The sequence below is a fragment of the Pituophis catenifer genome, unplaced genomic scaffold (genome assembly GCF_029215685.1).
Source record: "Pituophis catenifer annectens isolate HBS135680 unplaced genomic scaffold, rPitCat1.0.hap2 SCAF_2, whole genome shotgun sequence".
Taxonomy (NCBI): domain Eukaryota; kingdom Metazoa; phylum Chordata; class Lepidosauria; order Squamata; family Colubridae; genus Pituophis; species Pituophis catenifer.
Window position 1 is genome coordinate 232335487 of NW_027256882.1, and position 19332 is coordinate 232354818.

At 38.2% G+C, this 19332-nt stretch overlaps 1 protein-coding gene across 1 annotated transcript in view; it reads right to left on the reverse strand.

Moving 5' to 3' along the window:
• The window catches only part of RASEF (RAS and EF-hand domain containing), a 35749-nt gene extending 20484 nt beyond the window's left edge, over positions 1 to 15265 (reverse strand). Inside the window, exons 1-3 of the mRNA XM_070935625.1 lie at positions 14859 to 15265; positions 3299 to 3445; positions 1436 to 1526 (exon numbers count right to left, since the gene is read on the reverse strand). Coding sequence (XP_070791726.1) covers positions 1436 to 1526; positions 3299 to 3445; positions 14859 to 15265 — 645 coding nt within the window. The remainder of the gene's footprint in view (positions 1 to 1435; positions 1527 to 3298; positions 3446 to 14858) is intronic.
• Positions 15266 to 19332: the final 4067 nt, after the last annotated feature.

Consider the following 19332-nt stretch of genomic DNA (forward strand, 5'->3'; position numbering starts at 1 on the left):
AATTTAGGGGAGCTTGTGAATCCTATTAGAATCTCTTGCTTATTTTGAGAGATAGGGCAAATACTCAAAACTAAACCCAGAATTTTGCGTTCATTTTTTTCCTGTATTTTTCATATTTTAATTGTTTGGAGGAATAAATGACACTGTGCATGGGTATCCACACAAGCTTCCCTCCTTTGTCAAAATGACAAAAACAGCAACTTATCACAAGCTCCACCCCTTTGGGGCATGCATACAGTGTCATATGTACAAAAGAAGAAGGGCTTTCATCTTAACAGTACAATATGTTTTTTGTCAATTTGCTCCCCAATTTAGTTCACCTGCAGACTCTCCCCCCCCCCCCCCCCCCCCCCCGGTGTTCCAATTTGGAGAAGAAGAAAAAAAAATCTCAACAATTCTGCCTTAATGTACATTAACATCTCTGTTCTTTTAACTAAAAAAAGCAGTTTTCAGAGTTTTAACAACATCATGATCAGATTTCTTATCTACAAGACCTAAAAGCCCACTATTAAGTTGTAATAACTACTAAATAAGTAGTTATTTTTAGCTATTATAGGAGGGATGCAACCACACTAGTAAATCTATAAGAATGAAGTAGTAATCTAATTTGACGACCAGAGATTCTGTGAAAGAAATCTTCCAAGGATACAGAGCTGCCCTAGGATACCACTGAGGAAAAACTGTAGGCATTTTCTGTAGTCAATGTATGTAATTATTTTACCATATTCTAATATTAGAGATCTACATTTCTGGTTAGAACTATTTGTAACTTCAGTTCTATAATAATATGTAGAATACAGTTTTTTTCCTTTTAATTACACCCTAGATTTAATTACCAAAAGTTATATGAAAATAACTTTTGTTATTATAACTTTTGTTATTTGTTATATGAGACCCATAAATAAATGGAAATTAAGGATATTGTTGAATGGAAAATAGGAAGAGAAACAGGACTGTACACATTAGTCCATTTCCAAGTATCTCTATTTGCACATGATCTATAAGAACTAGGACGGAATCAATTGTTATGAATTCACATTTCCTCCACGCACTTGGAGGGGAAAAAATGTCACAGATCTATATGTATTATCCACTTTCCAGAACCCTATATAATGGCTCTTCATCTTCTACATAACAGACCTTAGACTACAATTTAGTCTGCCATGACAGATTACTTCAAATTACTAGCCTGCAGTAAGCTTTCATGGGCATCTTTTCCTTTTCCCCAAATTTTTCTTTTTTGTATAAAAAGATGGATAAATTAGGAAAGAGATAGAGAAAGTGCTGGCTTTGTACTGTTTTGCATTAGAGGCAAACTAAAGAGGAAAATAATGCAGAGAAATTATCCATGCATCAAATCTGAAGAACAAAATTTATTTTGTTATGGGAAGCAAGCCTTTCTAAGTCATTAGTATTTTAAGTATTAGTTAATCACCTCCTTCTTGACTTTATGTTCTGTAGCCTGTATGCGTTGCTCCATCTCCTCTTCTAGTTCACCAAGCTGCATGGCTGCTTTATCTTGTGCTCTATAAAAGTGAATACTCACATAAAACAACCTTAAAAATAATTGGGGCAATATGTTTCAAACCAGGAGAACAGACTATATTCCCATCTTTAATTAACTGGTGGACCTTCCCTGTAGCTAATGTGACATTATATTGCTAAAAGAGACATGTAAATTGCCTTTCATAATCAATTATCCTGTTTATCAAAGATCTTCAGTATTGAGCAACTATAGGGATTGATTATTTATTATTTTATTAAATTTTTATACCGCCCTTCTCCTACTGGACTCAGGGCGGTGAACAGCCGAAAATAAAAACATCACATACAAAATTTAAAATTTTTTAAAAGAATTAGGCAAATTTTGGCCCAATTAAATTTAAAACACCCCAACTAAAATCAATTTACAATTAAAAAATATCTAAATTGTCTTCATACAACTCTGAACCTAAGTTTTTCTATTCCTCACAGCAATAAGCAAATTACAGTATCTGCAGAAAGGTCTGACATTGCAATACTAGGCACTAAATCTCTCTAGGTGAAACTGATGTGGATGTAAATGAATTATCACATTGATACCATAACTCCAAAGACTACAAATTAATACATATATTACAGATTATATAGTCTATTTTATTTCCACCTATAGCATAATTCACTGGAAAATACCAATAAGCCAAAATTAAAAGCAAGATATAGGAAAGAAACATAGTACATATAGTCTCAGAATGTTGGCAGCAGAAAAAAACTGACGGAATGCAGATAATAGCAGAATTCACATCTTATCACTAAATTGAAGTCCTATATACATGTTTCCCTGAAAATAAGACCCTGTCTTATATTTTTTTGAACCCTGAAATAAGCGCTTGGCCTTATTGTCATGCACTCAAAAGCCTGATTGGGCTTATTATGTCTTATTTTGGGGGAAACAGGGTATATCCACTAGTAATATGACGACCAGGCTCTATTAGTGGCATCAGAATCTCATCCTGGCAGGAGAAATTGTCTCAGAAAGAATGCAGGGAATGTACACATGCAACTCTCTTCAATGGAGAAGACTTAGGAGCACGAGAAGACAAAGGCTTCTTTGCATAAGTATAGAAGTGCAAAATGATTGCATAGGATTTGAAATAAGATTAGGTATTATCAGTGTTGTGCTATCTCTTCCACCAACTGAAACTCAATTGATAGGGCTGCCATTCTAAAACTAAAATACTTGTGGTCCAAGTATTTGGGAAGCTACTACCTAGTTTGTGCCTTGTTGAGAAAATTAGTGTTTTAACCATTAATAAACCAAATTCCTAATTTCTATGTAGCAATACATTTTTCACTTAATTCTTCCTTCTCTTCCCTTCAGCCTCAAATTCTTTGTGATCAGAAATCTCAAAGTTAAGTTAGAGATACCTGTTCTGAAAAGGCTGTTTTAGAAAACATACAGATGTTCGTTCACAAATTATAAAACAAAGCATATTTAATCATTTGCAAGGGTCATGATAGCATGACCTTTATAATACATTTGTTCTTCACCCCATGATTTATTGGGTATTTAAAGCATGGATAAACAAATTCAAATACCTTGTACTCCAATTCCTCTAATCCCTTCCCACCAGCTCTGTTGTCTGGGACTGATAGAAGTATTTGAATCCAGTAGTGCTCTGGATATGGTATGGACACTCTTTATTTACTTGATGCAGATGTAGATATGTCCACAGTTCTAGAGGATACTTGCCCACTTCAGATTTGAATAATTTATTCTAATATAGTTTCATTATAAAGTACAAACCCAGTTATCTACCTTTTTACAGCAATGGCCAAGGTCTCCATTTCTGTACTCTGCAGCTTGATCTCTCTAATAAAGTTCTTAATAACATTTTCATATGGTTGAATTAATCGTGGTTCCACTATATTGATGTTCTGATACAGAATGCAGACCTGCTCTTGTCTAGAAATGGGAGAGAAATCAAGTATTAAATGTTTTGCAGATTTATTAAGAAATAATATATTTTACATGGTAATGTCAAGGAAAATGGGTAGATGGCACAGACTTTTTATTAAGATTTTACAAATAGGGTTTTAAAAAATAGGTCGATTAGTTCATAAGTAATAGCAAATTACAGATAGCAAAAAAGAGACATATTACTTGTTAATATGATTTACATTATTTTGGTGTAAGCACTGTAATCTTAATCTATCCTAGAATCAAAATATCTCCAGAGATTGTAGGGAAAGGAATGGCAGAACCTGGGGGCTAAGGAAAAAGATGGATCAGTCTAGAATCCCTACTTAGACATAAGAGTATTAAGTCTTGCCCTCCTCCCCCGTGCTGTTGACCCTTATTTAATTCTAACCAGTTCTTAACTTTAGTTAAGATTCCTGTGCATAGGCTTTTAGTAATAAATCAGCTTAATTGAATTTTCATGTATGAACCTGATCTTTCGTTCCTGACAGAGAAAGATATAATTTGAATGATATCAGAAAGGTGAGGCTTATCCAGACCACTCATTTGATGAACTTGATAGATTTTGACTGGGTGGGACAGTGATCTGATTCTATACTAGAAGCATTTCCTGTGTGAAGGGAAAACCTGATTCCTTCCTGTTAGCATCTTTATTCATAAAAGTTTCTCCAGTATTGCATATATGTATGTGTTTAATCCATGTGGTGAATTTAAATTTTTATAACCTAAATGCTTGGGTAAAGAGATTTTGAGTTTAATTCTCCTGCTAATGGATATGGGAAGAGGAAGTCAAGGGCTGAAATGGGTAGTAGAGTTCTTATGAAGAAGAAACACATCACACATGTGAATGGATGCAAGGTTTTCTATGGATTGGAAGGAGATGTTACCCCTTTTGATGTTTGTTAAATTGCATTACATGCACTTTAGGGCTAAGCCCTGCCTTAAAATGGTAGCAAATAAATCACTGATTTTGGGCTGTTGAGGTTGAAAGGGATTTTGAAAGATCTTAAAATCAAAGTTTGTCAGAATGATATGCAGCCTGGAACTAGTATACAGGTAGTCCTCGACGTACACCCACAATTGAACCCAAAATTTCTGTTGTTAAGCGAGGTATTTGTTAGTGAGTTTTGCCCCATTTTACGACCTTTCCTGCCACAGTTGTTAAGCGAATCACTGCAATTGTTAAGTTAGTAACAAGATTGTTAAATAAATCCAGCTTCTTCATTGACTTTGCTTGTCAGAAGATCACAAAAGGTGACAACATGACTTTAGGATACTGCAACCGTCATAAATACGAATCAGTTGCCAAGGATCTGAATTTTGATCATGTGATCATGGGGATACTGCAACGGTTGTAAATGTGAAAAACAATCATAAGTCACTTTTTCAGTGCCGTTGTAAATTTGAACAATCACTAAACGAACTGTTGTAAGTCAAGGACTACCATACCTGTTTCTAAATCTAGTAAAATATTTATTGCATAAAACTTTACATGGATAAGGATCAATTCATTCAATGCATAAAATGTTATCCTCAGTTGCCAGAAAGGAGAAAACATTGCAATGCTTTTTATGGGTTCAAGGGAGCGTGACAATGCAAGTAGTACAATCTAGACAATTCTATTTAAAACACAAATATAATAAACTGAAAATTGACAATGGTAATAAGTTAATTTTAAATAAGAGATATACTGGACAAAAAAGCCATTTAAAACTATTTAATTCATTCTTTTCACCATCTTATATTACCAAAATCTATATGGTATTAGTGTTACATTTCAGGATATCTACAATGGTCAATAACCAGGAGAATCTGGCAGCAACCCTATTTCAATACTTAGTTCATAATAAATCAAGCTAATAGAGATTTTCTTTGACCAGCTTTCAATGTAACACCAAACTAGGGTTTAAAAACAGCTGAGTCCTAAAACTAATTCTCATGTTGAGATCTGGCAACAGCATTGCCTTACAATGCTGTTGCCTTACAGCAATAGTCCTACCTATTGTTTTTTTCTCTGAACTATCTCACAACTGCTGTTCTTGTGGGTTTTTCATCTCCAGAAGATTAAACAAACGAGCAACGTGAACGAAGGAAAGCTGAAAGATATGATTCCCTCCACTGAGCTCCTTCATGTAGGCCTGCTGAGCTCCGCTTGGAAAAGCTGCTGTCGTAAACATTCAGTACAATGGTGACTGCAAAGTTTGCTCCAGTTATTTGATCACAGAATCTTAATATGGTTTTGTTGTTTCTCACTGACCCAATTAACAGCTCCATTCAGGAGCTTTCGGTGGCCTACATTTACACAAAACAGTCAGGTGGAAGAAGGGAAATCAAATTCAAAACAATTCCCTAGAAAAACCTAAGGAGCTCTAAGGATAGGGAAGGCTTCTTTTTAAAAAAATGAAGGATAATTACAAGACTGACCTAAATACCGATATATCAAGTATGCAGCAATACTGGCAAATCGTCACCACAGCCATTTAAAAAAGAAAAAGAAAAAAAAAACTACACTCAAAGCCAACATCCTTGTTGATTTTGAACAAACTGAAGCATGTATAAATTCACCAATTTAAATAATTGACAGCTAGTGGAACTGGTTGGCATCTAGAAGATTGGAGTTAAAATGTACAAAATTATATTTGAGTAATGTACGGTTGGATTCCCAGATTGGTAGAAACTTAATAATTTGAGTCCTAACCAAGGAGCTAAACATTAATAAGGTAGTATCAAGGAATCTAGGCAGTTCCAAGCAGGGTGGGTTTTTTTTATTAAATGAGGGTACTCAAGTTCGACAAATTCAATATTTCCAGATATCAAGGGAGTCCTTTAACTATTGCTCCAAGGGCTCCGAATCAGTATTATGATGTCAGCCGGATATTTAAACTGGATTTGGCATTTTTATCCATCTATCCAGTCCTTTTTAAGGACCTGGATAGGTACTGTAGATATTGTTTAATAATAATATTAAAGGTATTGTGGCAGGATGAAAGCTGTTCCAACTAAAGCTGCCTTTTGCAATTAACCGATGGTGATTCTGTCAATGCCAATGGTGTTCAAATAGTATTTCAAATGTTTTGGGACTGAATGCAAGGTGCCTATTGCTACTGGTTTCACTCTCTTTGCTTTCTTTTACCATATTTGTTCTACTTCTATTTGCTTTACAGTATATTTTGCTTTACAGTAAAATATTTGCTTTACAGTATATTTTGCTATTTTCTCTACCACATTTTCTTCTATTTTGTTTTCTCTGGGTATGCAATGTCTATTTCCCAGTCTTTTTTATCTTTTTTAATCAACAATTATACAAAAGTATGAAGGCTATTGCTTAACGCATTGTAAGCCACCCTGAGTCTCCGGAGAAGGGCGACATATAAATAAAATAAATAAATAAATAAAAATTGTTAAGCCTGGGGTATTGTTCAGCAGATGTTTGCCTGTTTGAATTCTAAAGTTCCAGAGCATTTTGCCTTTTGCCTTTTTTATTTATTTATCTATTTTGTAGTTCCACCTGTTCTTGTTTGCAGGCAAGTGGTATTTCTTCAAGATATTCCTATACACCATTGTTGCTACTTTGCCATTCCATTTTTTGTAGTCAGTCTCTGCAATCTTCCTGCAGTTATTATTATTGACCATTATTATAATTGATCCTCTGCCACAGACACATTATGCTCTACAGAGCACATTTAACAAATCATGAATGGGGACAGGTAGAATAAGTCTTCCATCCCAGCTCCGACAACTTGGACATCTGTGCATGTCGGTTGGATGATAATTCTTACTATCATGCTGGCTGGAAGTGAACTGTAATCCAACATATTTTATAGCATCAGTTCTAGGAACAATCCTGAATTCAGTTTTTCAAAGTTCCTCTGAAAATAACCTGTCATCCTATTTGTAATTTCTTTTCACTATTACGTTATGAAAATAGTATCCCATGTACGGTGTCTGGAAGTTGTGTTTGCAAGTTATCTCTTTAATCCTGATATTAAATTTCATGAACTGTGAACATTTTGATTATCACAATTCAAAAAACTGCATATTGCCAAATAACTTTGTCCTAGTTTACTTGTACAATGTAAACATTTGGGGTTCCCTATGTCCCTATACATATACTGTAAATGTGTCAGAGTACATTCTCAGAATTCAGATATGATCAGTAAGACGTTCTAGTGTCTAGTCAAACATATCTGCAAGATAGTGATTTGAAAGGCAGGTATAAATCATCTTCAAACTGGTTTAACCACTATGCTATATTTTATGTATTGGAACTAGATTCTAACCCAAGGGTAAGAAAACTAGATATAATTTTATACATAACTTAAGGGCTATGTTGAGAACAGATCATCTAAGAGGATATCAATTTATGTGGTCACAAGAATTGATCCAGACTTGACATAATCAAGCAAAAAAAAAACCCCACCTCCTCAATAATAATATACATGTTTGGTATACTTCAACATAAGATAGAAAGAAAAATAGTAGAAGAGAAGAGAAAGAACTGGAGATAAGTACAGTATGTGATTATTATAATGATATAAAATGGTAACCAATAATTACATATTAATATTTCACAAAATAACTTGATTCAGACTTTTCTGAAAATTTAATTATTCTCTGAAAATCTGCATATTTCCATTTTTCTATCTATAAAAACTTTCTGGAAGTATGAAGAAGGTTTCCAATTCAGTTTGGATTTGTTACTGTTTGAAAGGATAGAAATCACTGCTAACATTAATATTTAGTTTGTGTTTGATACAATAGTTGAAATAGATACTCAATGGAATGACCAAACTCATAAACTGATTAGTATCTATCTGAATAGCACCCATGACTGAGGAAGTGATAACCAGATTATATGGTCTAAGGCAGTGGTGGGTTACTACCGGTTCTCCCCGGTTCTTGTGAACCAATAGTAGAAATTTTGAGTAGTTTGGAGAACCGGTAAATACCACCTCTGCCTGGCCCCACTCCCAATCTATTCACTGCCTCCCGACTCCCAACTGATCAATTAGAAGGAAAAAATCAGGGCTCACTTGACAAAGAAGAGGAAAAAAAACAAGATACCGTCGCTTTAAATTGAGAAGCCAAGAAGCCTCCCAACTGATCGGCTAGAAGGAAAAAATCAGGCCTCGTTTCTCAGCCAGGAGATCACTTGGCAAAGGAGGGGGGGAAGATGCAGTCGCTTTAAATTGACAAGCCAAGAAGCAGCTGCTGGAAGGAGGTTTTTGCTTGCAGAAGCGAAGTGACATTCAGCAGTTCGTTTCTGGGTCAGCTGAACAACAATCTGGATAAGAGGAGGGATTCTTATATGGTACTATGTTTTTGAAGTTTTGAGGTTTGTGCAACATGGGCTTTGTTTTTCTAAAAAGGTTTGGGCAATTTCCATTATGAAATATCCTGTCTTGAATGAGTTTTCTGCCTGCTTATAAATAGAGCCGAACTTTCTATTATCTCTTAAGCACTGGTAGCTATTTTCTTCTTACAAAGTTTCCTTTATGCAGCTGGCAGGAATGTGGAATTAGTATCAGGCAGGTTCCTTGTTAGCAGCTTCATTTTTCCTTGCTTTTCTGGGAGCCTTTTCTTATGAGTAATATTTTATTTGGGGAAAAGAAGAGGGGGGAGTTTGATTCCTTTTCAGAGCAGGTTTTTGAAGTAACCTTCCCCTGGAGTGGGGAGGGAATGGGGATTTTGCAGTATCCTTCCCATCACACCTGCCATGCCACACCCACCAAGTCACATCCACAGAACCAGTAGTAAAAAATTTTGAAACCCACCACTGCGTAAGTCCATTTTAATATGCTATTCCTGGTATGTGATGTTTTGTATACATACAGAGAAAGAAGCACTCTTGTAATCTTTGACTTTTAGGCTTGCTGTCAAACATCAGCCATAATACTAATGACTGTTTTGAACAATATGCAGGATGTATTATACGAATGGCTATTTTATATGTGAAATTATGACTGAAATATTTCTGCGCTTATATTGGTTCACACTGTCAGGAAGTTTCTCCTTATTTTTAGGTTGCTTCTCTCTTTGTTCAGTTTCCATCCATTGCTTTTTGTTTTGCCTTCTGGTGCTTTGGAAAATACATTGCCCCCCCCTTTTTTTTTTTGGCAGCCCCTTAAAAGCCTGTTGCCTATCACTCTCTTGGGCAAAGCATGTGAGCCATTTCTTCCTTTCAGTGGTTCATGAAAGTGCATCTATAGTATGTAGAATGTACATAGTATGTAGAAAATAAAGTTGAAAAAAGGTGAACAACATTTTTACAGAACTATAGATACGTTGAGGCTGGGTGTGATAAGGAATGGCTGGGAGGGGAGGGGCCAGGGGAGGGGACCCCTTGACGTGAGTGACATTGAGTTGGCCACGCCTACCCAGTCACATGACCATCAATCCATGCCCACTGTCACATAACCATCAAGCCACGCCCACAAAATAAACCACGCCCACAGAACCAGTAGTAAAAAAATTTAGAACCCACCCCTGGTCTAAGGTAGGAAGGTTACTTTTTTCTTCTTTCTACAGCTGAGTTCACATTAAGACATGATTTGTTAGTCCTGTGTTCAACAAATCACAACTGACTGGATTCATGTATCACAAAACAAAATCACTTTTTAGCACAATGTGGGAATCTAATCAGAATATAGGTAGTTTTTGCTTAACTACCATCCATTCAGCAACCATTCAAAGTTAAGGCAGTGTTGAAAGAATGGTACTTAAGATTTGGTCCCTGAAGTTATGGATGCTGTAGCACCATCATAGTGACTTGATTAAAATTTGGGTGCTTCAACTTCCCCACCACCTACCTTCTTCCCATCTCTGCCCTTTGGACCATCCTTCACAGGGGAATTCCTCAGAAGACCAGTGCCTTCAGCAGTCTTATCAGTCTGCCACCATTCCTGGGCCTTTACTTTAGCCTCAGTATGGCCATCACAGAGAAATGCAGCTTTACCAGGATCCAAGTAGACAGGGTGGGAGGATGGGGAGGTGAGATGGGAGGTACAGAGAGTTGAAGAGGAGACAGAGGAAATAGTCTCTTCCCTTACTGAGGCTCAGGGCTAGAAGGGACCCAGCCAGGAATGGCTGGGATCAGGTGGGTTCTCACCAAACAACCAGTGGGATTTGGTTAATGATGGCAATAGGGACTGCTGGGATTGTTATCACTAAGTGATGCAGTCATGTAATGTCACACTTTATGCCCATATTGCTTAGCAATGGACATTCCGATTCCAATTCCAACTATAACTTGAGGACTATTTGTAGGTGTTTTTATGTCCAAATATAGCAATCAAGCCTCAGGTTCAATATTTATACAGAAGTTGCTACTCAATGCCTTCCGGATACTTCTATCTATATTTCCAATAAGCCTTTTTCAAGACAGACAATTCTCATATATTCTGGTACTGTTGCTTCAAACTCGGACCACACGTTTTCTGAATAGTTTTTATCCCAGAGCTATAATTGCACTCAACAATGAACTAAAGGGCCACCATCATTGAGCTGTTGGACAACATTACTTGGTCTGTTGTGTGAATGTTTGGGTGGTTTAGGGGTGCGGAATTTGTAGTGGGTGGGGATATGTTTGGGGATTGTTATGTGTGTTGGACCTGGTCTTTGGGTGTTAAGTGAATTTCATTGTATGGGTATACTGTGTATACCCATACAATGACAATAAAGTTGTTGTTGTTGTTGTTGTTATTATTCAAACCACCTGGAGAGAGGGGAGGTTCCCATTCCTTATATACACCTTTCTTTCACTATGGCTTTGGTTTTAAAAAAATAATCTATTCAAAACGCCTTGAACATATTGTTCATAATGTTTGATGAACATATTGCTATTCACAATATCACCCCTTCCAATGAAAGCCAATGCAGTGTTGAACTAGGAATGAGGACACTCAACTTCTAAATCATCCTCACCCGAAAAACTTCCTAGGTGACCATTATTCTCAGCCCAATCTGAATTGTTGCTGTAAGAAAAATTAGGAGGCAGGAATACTATAAGGAGCCATAGTGGCACAGAGGTTAAAATGCAGTATTGCAGGCAAATTCTGCCCGCAGCCTGCAGTTCGATCCTGACTGGCTCAAGGTTGACTCAGCCTTCCATCCTTCCGAGGTTGGTAAAATGAGGATCCAGATTGTTGGGGGCAATATGCTGACATTTGTAAATTGCTTAGAAAGTACTGTAAAGCACTATGGAATGGTATATATGTCTAAGTGCTATTGTTATTGCTATATATACTGCCTTGAGCTTCTGAATGAAAGGCAAGATATATATTGTAATTCCTACGTAGATAGATAATACCAATGCACATCTTGAGTCAGCAACCTAGCATCAACTCATTAACTGAAATATCAGCAAGGAAAAAATAATTTTTTAAATTCTATATTTTTTTTTAAAAAAACCTGTAAATTAAAGGAGCATTTAAAACTTCATTAACAAAATTTGGTTTTTCAATAAGCAGCCCTACTTCTTTGGGGATCATATCCATTTTGTTCTGAGTATCATTCTGCTTGAAACAATACATGAGGACTGTTATTCAGAATTCAGACGCATTACGTCTATACACTTATGCCTAACAAAGGAATTGCCATTTGTTCTCCTGTCTTATTAAACCAAATTAGCTGGACTACAGAGAGCAAACATTGTCTCTATGGTACTAAGATAAGAAAGGCAGATGCTTACACAAACTCTTCGTGCACAAACCTCATTCCACCACCTACATAGCTCTTCTAAAAACATGTACACCTATTTAGCTACACCTTTGCAGTAAGTTCTATAAAGTATAATTTAAAAGAAAATATGTTTCGATACTGATCTATAATTTACAGCATCCCTAATCACTGTATTGGCTAGTGCTGCTGCTAGTAATTCTTAATCCCTGTCCTAATTGGCAAGCATTAAGTTCAAGCAAAAGTTTAAAAGTGAGATCTATTGCACAAACTTTTAATATTGTTTAAAAAGTAAACTCTTAATGCTATGACTGCGCTTGCAAAATGCAGTAATTCATCCATTTTAGTCAGCGTAGCCATGCTGAGAAGGATAGCTAAAACATGCAATCCAACACATCTGAAATCCTCAAAATTATAATTCATGCAAGTCTTGTGACCACCAATCAGCTCTGTTAAAGCCTGAGTTAAGTCAGGTTTATGCTATTATTTATAGCCTAATTTAAACTAAAAGAGTGGGAAGCAATGGTTAGAAACATAGCATAAGCCTTGATGGTGGAGCAAAATACATATGAATACTATTTGTACTGTTCAGAGTCACTCTATGTAGGAGATGGGCAGTTGCTAAATATGAGAAATGAATATACAGTAGGTAGGTAGGTTGGTTGGTAGGTAGGTAGGTAGGTAGGTAGATAGATAGATAGATAGATAGATAGATAGATAGATAGATAGATAGATAGAGACAGAGACAGAGACAGAGACAGAGACAGAGACAGAGACAGAGACAGAGACAGAGACAAACAGACCACAACATATCACTAATTCATCTACTTCATAAATGGTCATACTGTAATTTGCTGGCCATGTGTGCACCCTTCTCCCATTCTTGAGCACCTTACTTGAGATTGGCATGAAATCAGTTCAAATTGAGTGAAATTTAATGTACTTTGCTAAATATGAATTAAGACAGAGTAATAGCCTGAAGGATGTTTTGACTCTTGTTCTGAAAGTTCCTAATGATACAATATCCTTTGATGTCCCCAAAAGTACTTTTTCAAGAGGCAACTGGACTTTCTGGTTTTTCTTCGAAGACGTTTTGCAGAAAGTCCGGTTGCCTTTTGAAAAAGCACTTTTGGGACAACCAGGACCTGGATGACTGAGAATCTCCATAGACATTTAATATTCTTTGATAATCTGTTCTCCAAAAGAACCATAGAGTTGTTTGGGAAATCTTTGTTGTTTTTGTTGGCAATATTCCTAATATGGTGCTAATATCCTGGGAAATAGCATTTCAAAAAAGAAAAAAAAAAGACATTGTATTATTGGCTTGTTCTCATGCTCCAGTGAAGAAAACTTGCTATTTGTACATTCAGGATACATCTCAGGGAGACATGATACAAAACTCAACCGAAGAATTATTTTCACAATACTAAAACCATATAGGTCTAAATAAACGGACATCTTTGAACAGCCAAACAACAAACTTTTCACATTTTAACTATAAAAAGAATTTCGAATACATCAAAAATCTGACTTCAAGCAGGACTATCACTTGGTAAAATTCACTTGATTGATTTTTGTTTGTTTGTTCTGCTTTTCACTGCCCAGGAGCAGCTGTTTGAAGAATCAAGACAGGTATAAGAAAGTATACTAGCTTGGAAATGTGCTTGATGGACTCCCACAAAACCTGGAGACTGCAAAGTGATCAGCTGAGGTAGGCAGTACCAAGAGAAAATAGAATGAGATTCTTTTAGAGTCATAAGAAAAGACTTGAAATCTGAGCAGAGCACCTCTATTTACTTGCACCAACAAGAAAAGACTAGGAGCAACGTGGCACCTTGCAGGCTTGCTAGATGAGAGTTTTCAAAGGTATGTGTTGCATCATTAAAACAAAAACAAAAATTCCCCTGTCATTTTTCTGCTGCCCTCTCTAGCCATCTGCTGATGCTACCATATGCCACTTCTTCTAACAGGGATGATTTTCAATGGGAACAGCAAATACCAAACACGCTGGAGAAGGAAGAGGGTCCGGCGTTCTTTTTATTAAAAAGTTTATACTTTTTTTCCCCAAAAACTATGCTATAGACAGGCTTGAGATAAAACTGCAATAGATTATTTCCAGTTAGAGTGAAAACAGCAGCCGTTGCTTAGAAACTATAATCTTGGACTTTCTCTGCTTCATCGGAAAGCCAGTTACTCATTGGCAACTACCTAAAATTTTAAGAGTTTGCATGCCAGCAAAGCCACAAATACACACACACTGCCTCTCCTACCTCACCACCTTTGCATTGATAAAAGAGGGTAAACACTGACTCCCAGTTCCTTGTAGAAAAGGTGACTAGTGTTTACTGTACTATGAAGAATGAAAATAATAAAATACATGATCCTCAACTTCTATCCATGGAAAGGCTGAAATAAATAATAATAATAATCACATGGTCAAATGCTGCCCGCGATACCCCTTGTGTATCCCTGAAGTAATACCTGCCCGGCAAAAGTTCAACAGGTGCAACCTTTATCCATTCCGAAAACACTGCTTGAAGTTTGCTAAAGCGATTTGTTAACAGTAAAACAGGCTTGTATCTTTCGGAAAATAAAAGGCGGAACTATTCAGAAGGACTTTTAACATCTTTACCTTTCAAGGGTGAGTGAAAAAGTAAAGGCTAAAACTTCTGGGGCTGGTTATGGCGCGCCTTTCCCCTTAGAGGAGGCAACAGCGACTTACCTGGGAATGAAGCCCGCCTCTTCCCCGAGCCGAAGCTCAAATTCCCGCCAGGCCTGGCTGGGACCCACCGCAGATCCCGTCGCCGCCGCCGCCATCCCGGCGAAGGCACCGAAAGCGCCGCTCTCTTCCCCGGGGAGCTCCTCGCAGTCGCTCCGCCGCCTCTGCGGTTGAGCGACGCCGCGAAACCCCCGAACGAACTCGTGGAAAGTGATGGCGCCGTCTCGGTCAGTGTCCAAGCGCTGGAAAATAGCTTCGGCCTCCGCCGGCCGGACCCTCAGCTCGGCGCAGAGCGAGCCGAAGTCATCGCGCTCGATCCGGCCGGAACCTTTCACGTCGCAGGCCAGAAAGAGCGAGCGGAGCCGGCCACCTTCGTCCAAGTCTACCTGCTCCCCCGCGGAGGAGCCCATCACACGGCGAGGGAGGGCGGCGGACTCGCGGAGACGCCTCGACGGCTCCAAGCGGCGGGGAACCCCGATCCGGGAAGGAAAGACCGGCGACTCTCCGCGCCCGAATCCGTGCTTTTGCTGCCGGCTGCCTTCCAGGCCGCCCCTTCTCCGCTCCACCCCTCGAGAAGAAAAAGTTCTTCCCAAGAATTTCGCCCCAGCGCCCGCCCTGCCTCCCAGTGGAGAGAGCTGCTTTGAGAGCGTCCGCCCGGGCGCGACCGCCCTGCGGCCTGCCAGACGTATAGGAACGGGGAGGACGGGGCTGGTCCGTCACAGGTGTGAATTCCACTTCTGACGATTCTTTCCCCCGCGGCGCAGGTTTCTTTTGCGGCCCGCCAAGAGCGCCGCATCCTGGAAAGAGGCGGCTTGGCTGCTTAGTCAAGGTTGACGACGCTAATTGACTAGGCGCCAAAGGAATGGTTATAGCCCCGAATCGAATGGAGCCTTTGCTACAGACCGATTCAACTGTGCTTGGGAGGGGGACAGGCGGCTGCCTTTCTGCGCCCCGGCCCCTGGCCTCCTTAATCCAGTAGGCTGCAGGCTTAAAAGCGGCCCTTAGATGAGGATGTCCCCCTCGACGCAGTTTTCTTCTAAATAAGCGGGCAGCAGGTCCTGCTGTTCACTGAAAGCCCCAAACTATAAAGAATTTAACTTGATTGTCAACTTAAATACACCCAGAAGCCAAGAATCACGTCAAGAAATAGGCATCAGCTTCTATTGTCAGCCAGGTTGTTCTTGGCTAATAGAAGTTTGGGTCACTTTAATTCTATTATTTTGGAGAAGGAAAACCATACTTTTGGGGGAAATCAAGCAGTCTTCCCTAAAAAATATCTTACTGGTGGAAACACTTTGTGGCTGTCCTCCTCCTTTTTCCCATAAAGTTGCCGTTTTAAATGCTTCTCTATGTGAAAAAAGCCTAGGAGACCTCACCCCAGTGGTGAAATTCAAATTTCTTTTACTACCGGTTCTGTGGGCGTGGCTTGGTGGGCATGGTGTGGCTTGGTGGGTGTGGCGGGGAAGGATACTGCAAAATTCCCATTCCCACCCCCACTCAAGGGGAAGGATAATGCAAAATCCCCATTCCCTCCCCACTCTGGGGCCAGCCAGAGGTGGTATTTGCCAGTTCTCCAAACTACTCAAAATTTCCTCTACCGGTTCTCCAGAACCTGTCAGAACCTGCTGGATTTCACCCCTGCTTCACCCCCAAGCTTGTGTAATTTCACAAGTTTTATGATACATTTATTTAACTTGGTTGGGATTACATGTTTTACATTCATAGTAAAAAAAACAATCACACACATATCCCTATCTGAGTTCATAAGTTAATTTTGGATAGTTGATTAAATACAACGAAATGTCATTCTGAAATGTGGGACCCAATCTTATGTACATTGGGGGTTGGGACAAGTTTCAGGAAATAGTGGCACTACAAATTGCAGCATCTGACCTTTCTGCAGTGAACACAAAATAAATCACCTGAGACTCTAGAAAAGGAAGTGGCATTTACTTGTAACACTGGTTTTGTGAGGTTGAGAGTCATTAAGAATAACTAGAGAAAATGTTCTCTTGCCAGGCTTGTTTCTGGACACAATTCTGTTTAGCCATACTTTATCAAAAGTTACCTAAGATTGTAACACTTTGTTATCGCAGTGAGACACTCATTTTTTAAAAAAACATGTATTTTTATTTTAAAAATAGCCATTGCATTAAGATCATAGAGAAACTTACTGACACATTTATCTTAAATAATATAACCATCTGCTCTGATTCTTAGTATTTCACAATACAGTAGTCTTCGCTTAGTGTCCATTCGTTAGTGAACACTGAGTTACAACAACACTGAAAAAATAGACTTGGAACCAGTTCTCAACCTTATGACTGTTGCAGTAGGAGGCAGTGTTCCTTGGTAGTGGTGCGTGCTTAGCAGAGAGAAGAAGAAAATGATGATTCCACCCGGGAGGATGGGAAGGTCCACTGGGATGGTGGCAGTGGCATACAGCAGCCTCTTCAGGGCAGCTGAAAGAACAGAATTGGGGGAGAGAACGTGGAGGGAGAAGAAGAAGTTCTCCAAGTGGTTGGAGAATTGAAGTTCTGGGCTGGGAGGGACCAAGTCAGGGATGGCTTGAATCTAGGTGTATCTTCACCAAACAAACCCAGGATTCGTTTTATGACAATAACTGGAACTGCTTTGTTTAGCTACAGATTTGTTGGTATGGACTTGGGTCATTGAGGACCACCTATATGCTGAAATGGAAATGAAGAGGCGGCAACCAAATGAGAAACAGTAATAAACAGACAGCTTATATCTAGTTGAATCCTTTTGCTTGTAGTATGGCCATGCAAAGTCACCTCTGGTTAGATGGGCAGCTATATAAGTTTGATAAATAAAATTTAATAAATGCTCAATTTATTGCTCAATAAGGGGACAGATTCAAATTCTGATTCTGTGGTTTAAGCCTCATATGTCAGAGTCATTTTTATTTGGCCTTTATCATTTTTATAATAAATAAATAATAATAAATAAATAACTCAAGGTGGTAAACATAACTAATATTCCTTCCTCCTCCTATTTTCCTCACAGCAATAACCCAGTGAGGTGAGCTGAACTGAGAAAGTGAGTGATTGGCCCAAAGTCCTGCTCACAGTATCTTGATTTCTAGCCCAGTGCCTGAACTACTAAAGAAAACGATATCAAAGGCCACGTTTCTCAAAAAAAAGTAAGTCCAGCACAAAAACTCTATTTGATTTCATGTAATTAAATTGTAATTAAATTTACTTAAATGTTTGTTTTCTAATCAAGCATTTAATATAGATTACAATTAGATAGCATTTGAAGATCTCTGAGGGCCACATCCAAGGCTTTTAGGAGGCTCGTGCCATCCAAGAACCTCAATTTCTACACATGCACATACACATACCTCTGTTCTGCATTATTATTGATTGGATTGCCAATCCAAGCAAGTGGTAATAAAAGCCTTTTAAGTTGGGTTTTAACTTAATTTAACTTTTTTTTTAATTTATTTTTTTTTAATTTAACTTTTAAGATTTAGACATCATGTTTCCTAGGAAAACAGAATGCTACAGATCAAAATTCCAAATAGATAAGAAATCAATAATTTCAATTGAGACACAATTTTTTATACTAACAGTAAGTAACTTTTTTACCCACATACACAGGACAGGATGTTCTTTGCTATGGCAACTAAGAGTTATGTAAAAGAAAAGTCCCTATCATTTTATGAACAAAACAATCTAGATAATTTAGGGACATTGTTTTTATTCTGGATCCTACTGATGTGGGAGCTACCAGTCCACCCCTAGAATAAAAGATCAGCAAACTCTGAAGAAGGAATATAGTAGAATTATATTAGTATGATCCACTATCATGATCTGAAAGAACAATGGAACTTTTTTCTTCCAAATTGGTACTTTTTAATAAATAAAACTTTCCCTTAGATTCCAAGTACTGCATCGCAATCCTTCATCGTTTTTGTTTTCCTGTTGGTCTTACGTAGATTCAGAAGCATAGAGCTGTAAATCAGACCTGGGCACACTTGAATTTTCCTACCCACCTTTAGCCACACAGGATGTTCTTTGCTATCGCAACTAACAGTTATGCAACTAACTTCACGGCCCAATTGGTTCGGCCTTCCACAACAGTCCGAGTTTCTCATGTGGCCCTTGGCAAAATTAATTGCCCTCCCCTGCTGAAAATAAAAATCATTCCAGGTTTCCATTTAATCTTTAATTAAAACAATATATTTTACAATTCTATCAGTGGGACAGAAGTTTGATGCGTGTTAATGAAGATGATGTCCTTAGGCACATGGGATTCTGTTGTATCCCTCTAATTTAACAGCATAGATTTGGGGTACTTTCCAGTAGGAAAAGAAGTTACATAATTTAGGACGAAAGGCACTACTCAGAAACCAATTTTTGATACTGGAATCCTAGAATCAGAGAATATTAGATTTGGAAGGGAGCTTAGAGGTAATTATCAAATTTCCATAATAAAAGTGTTATCATGGCGA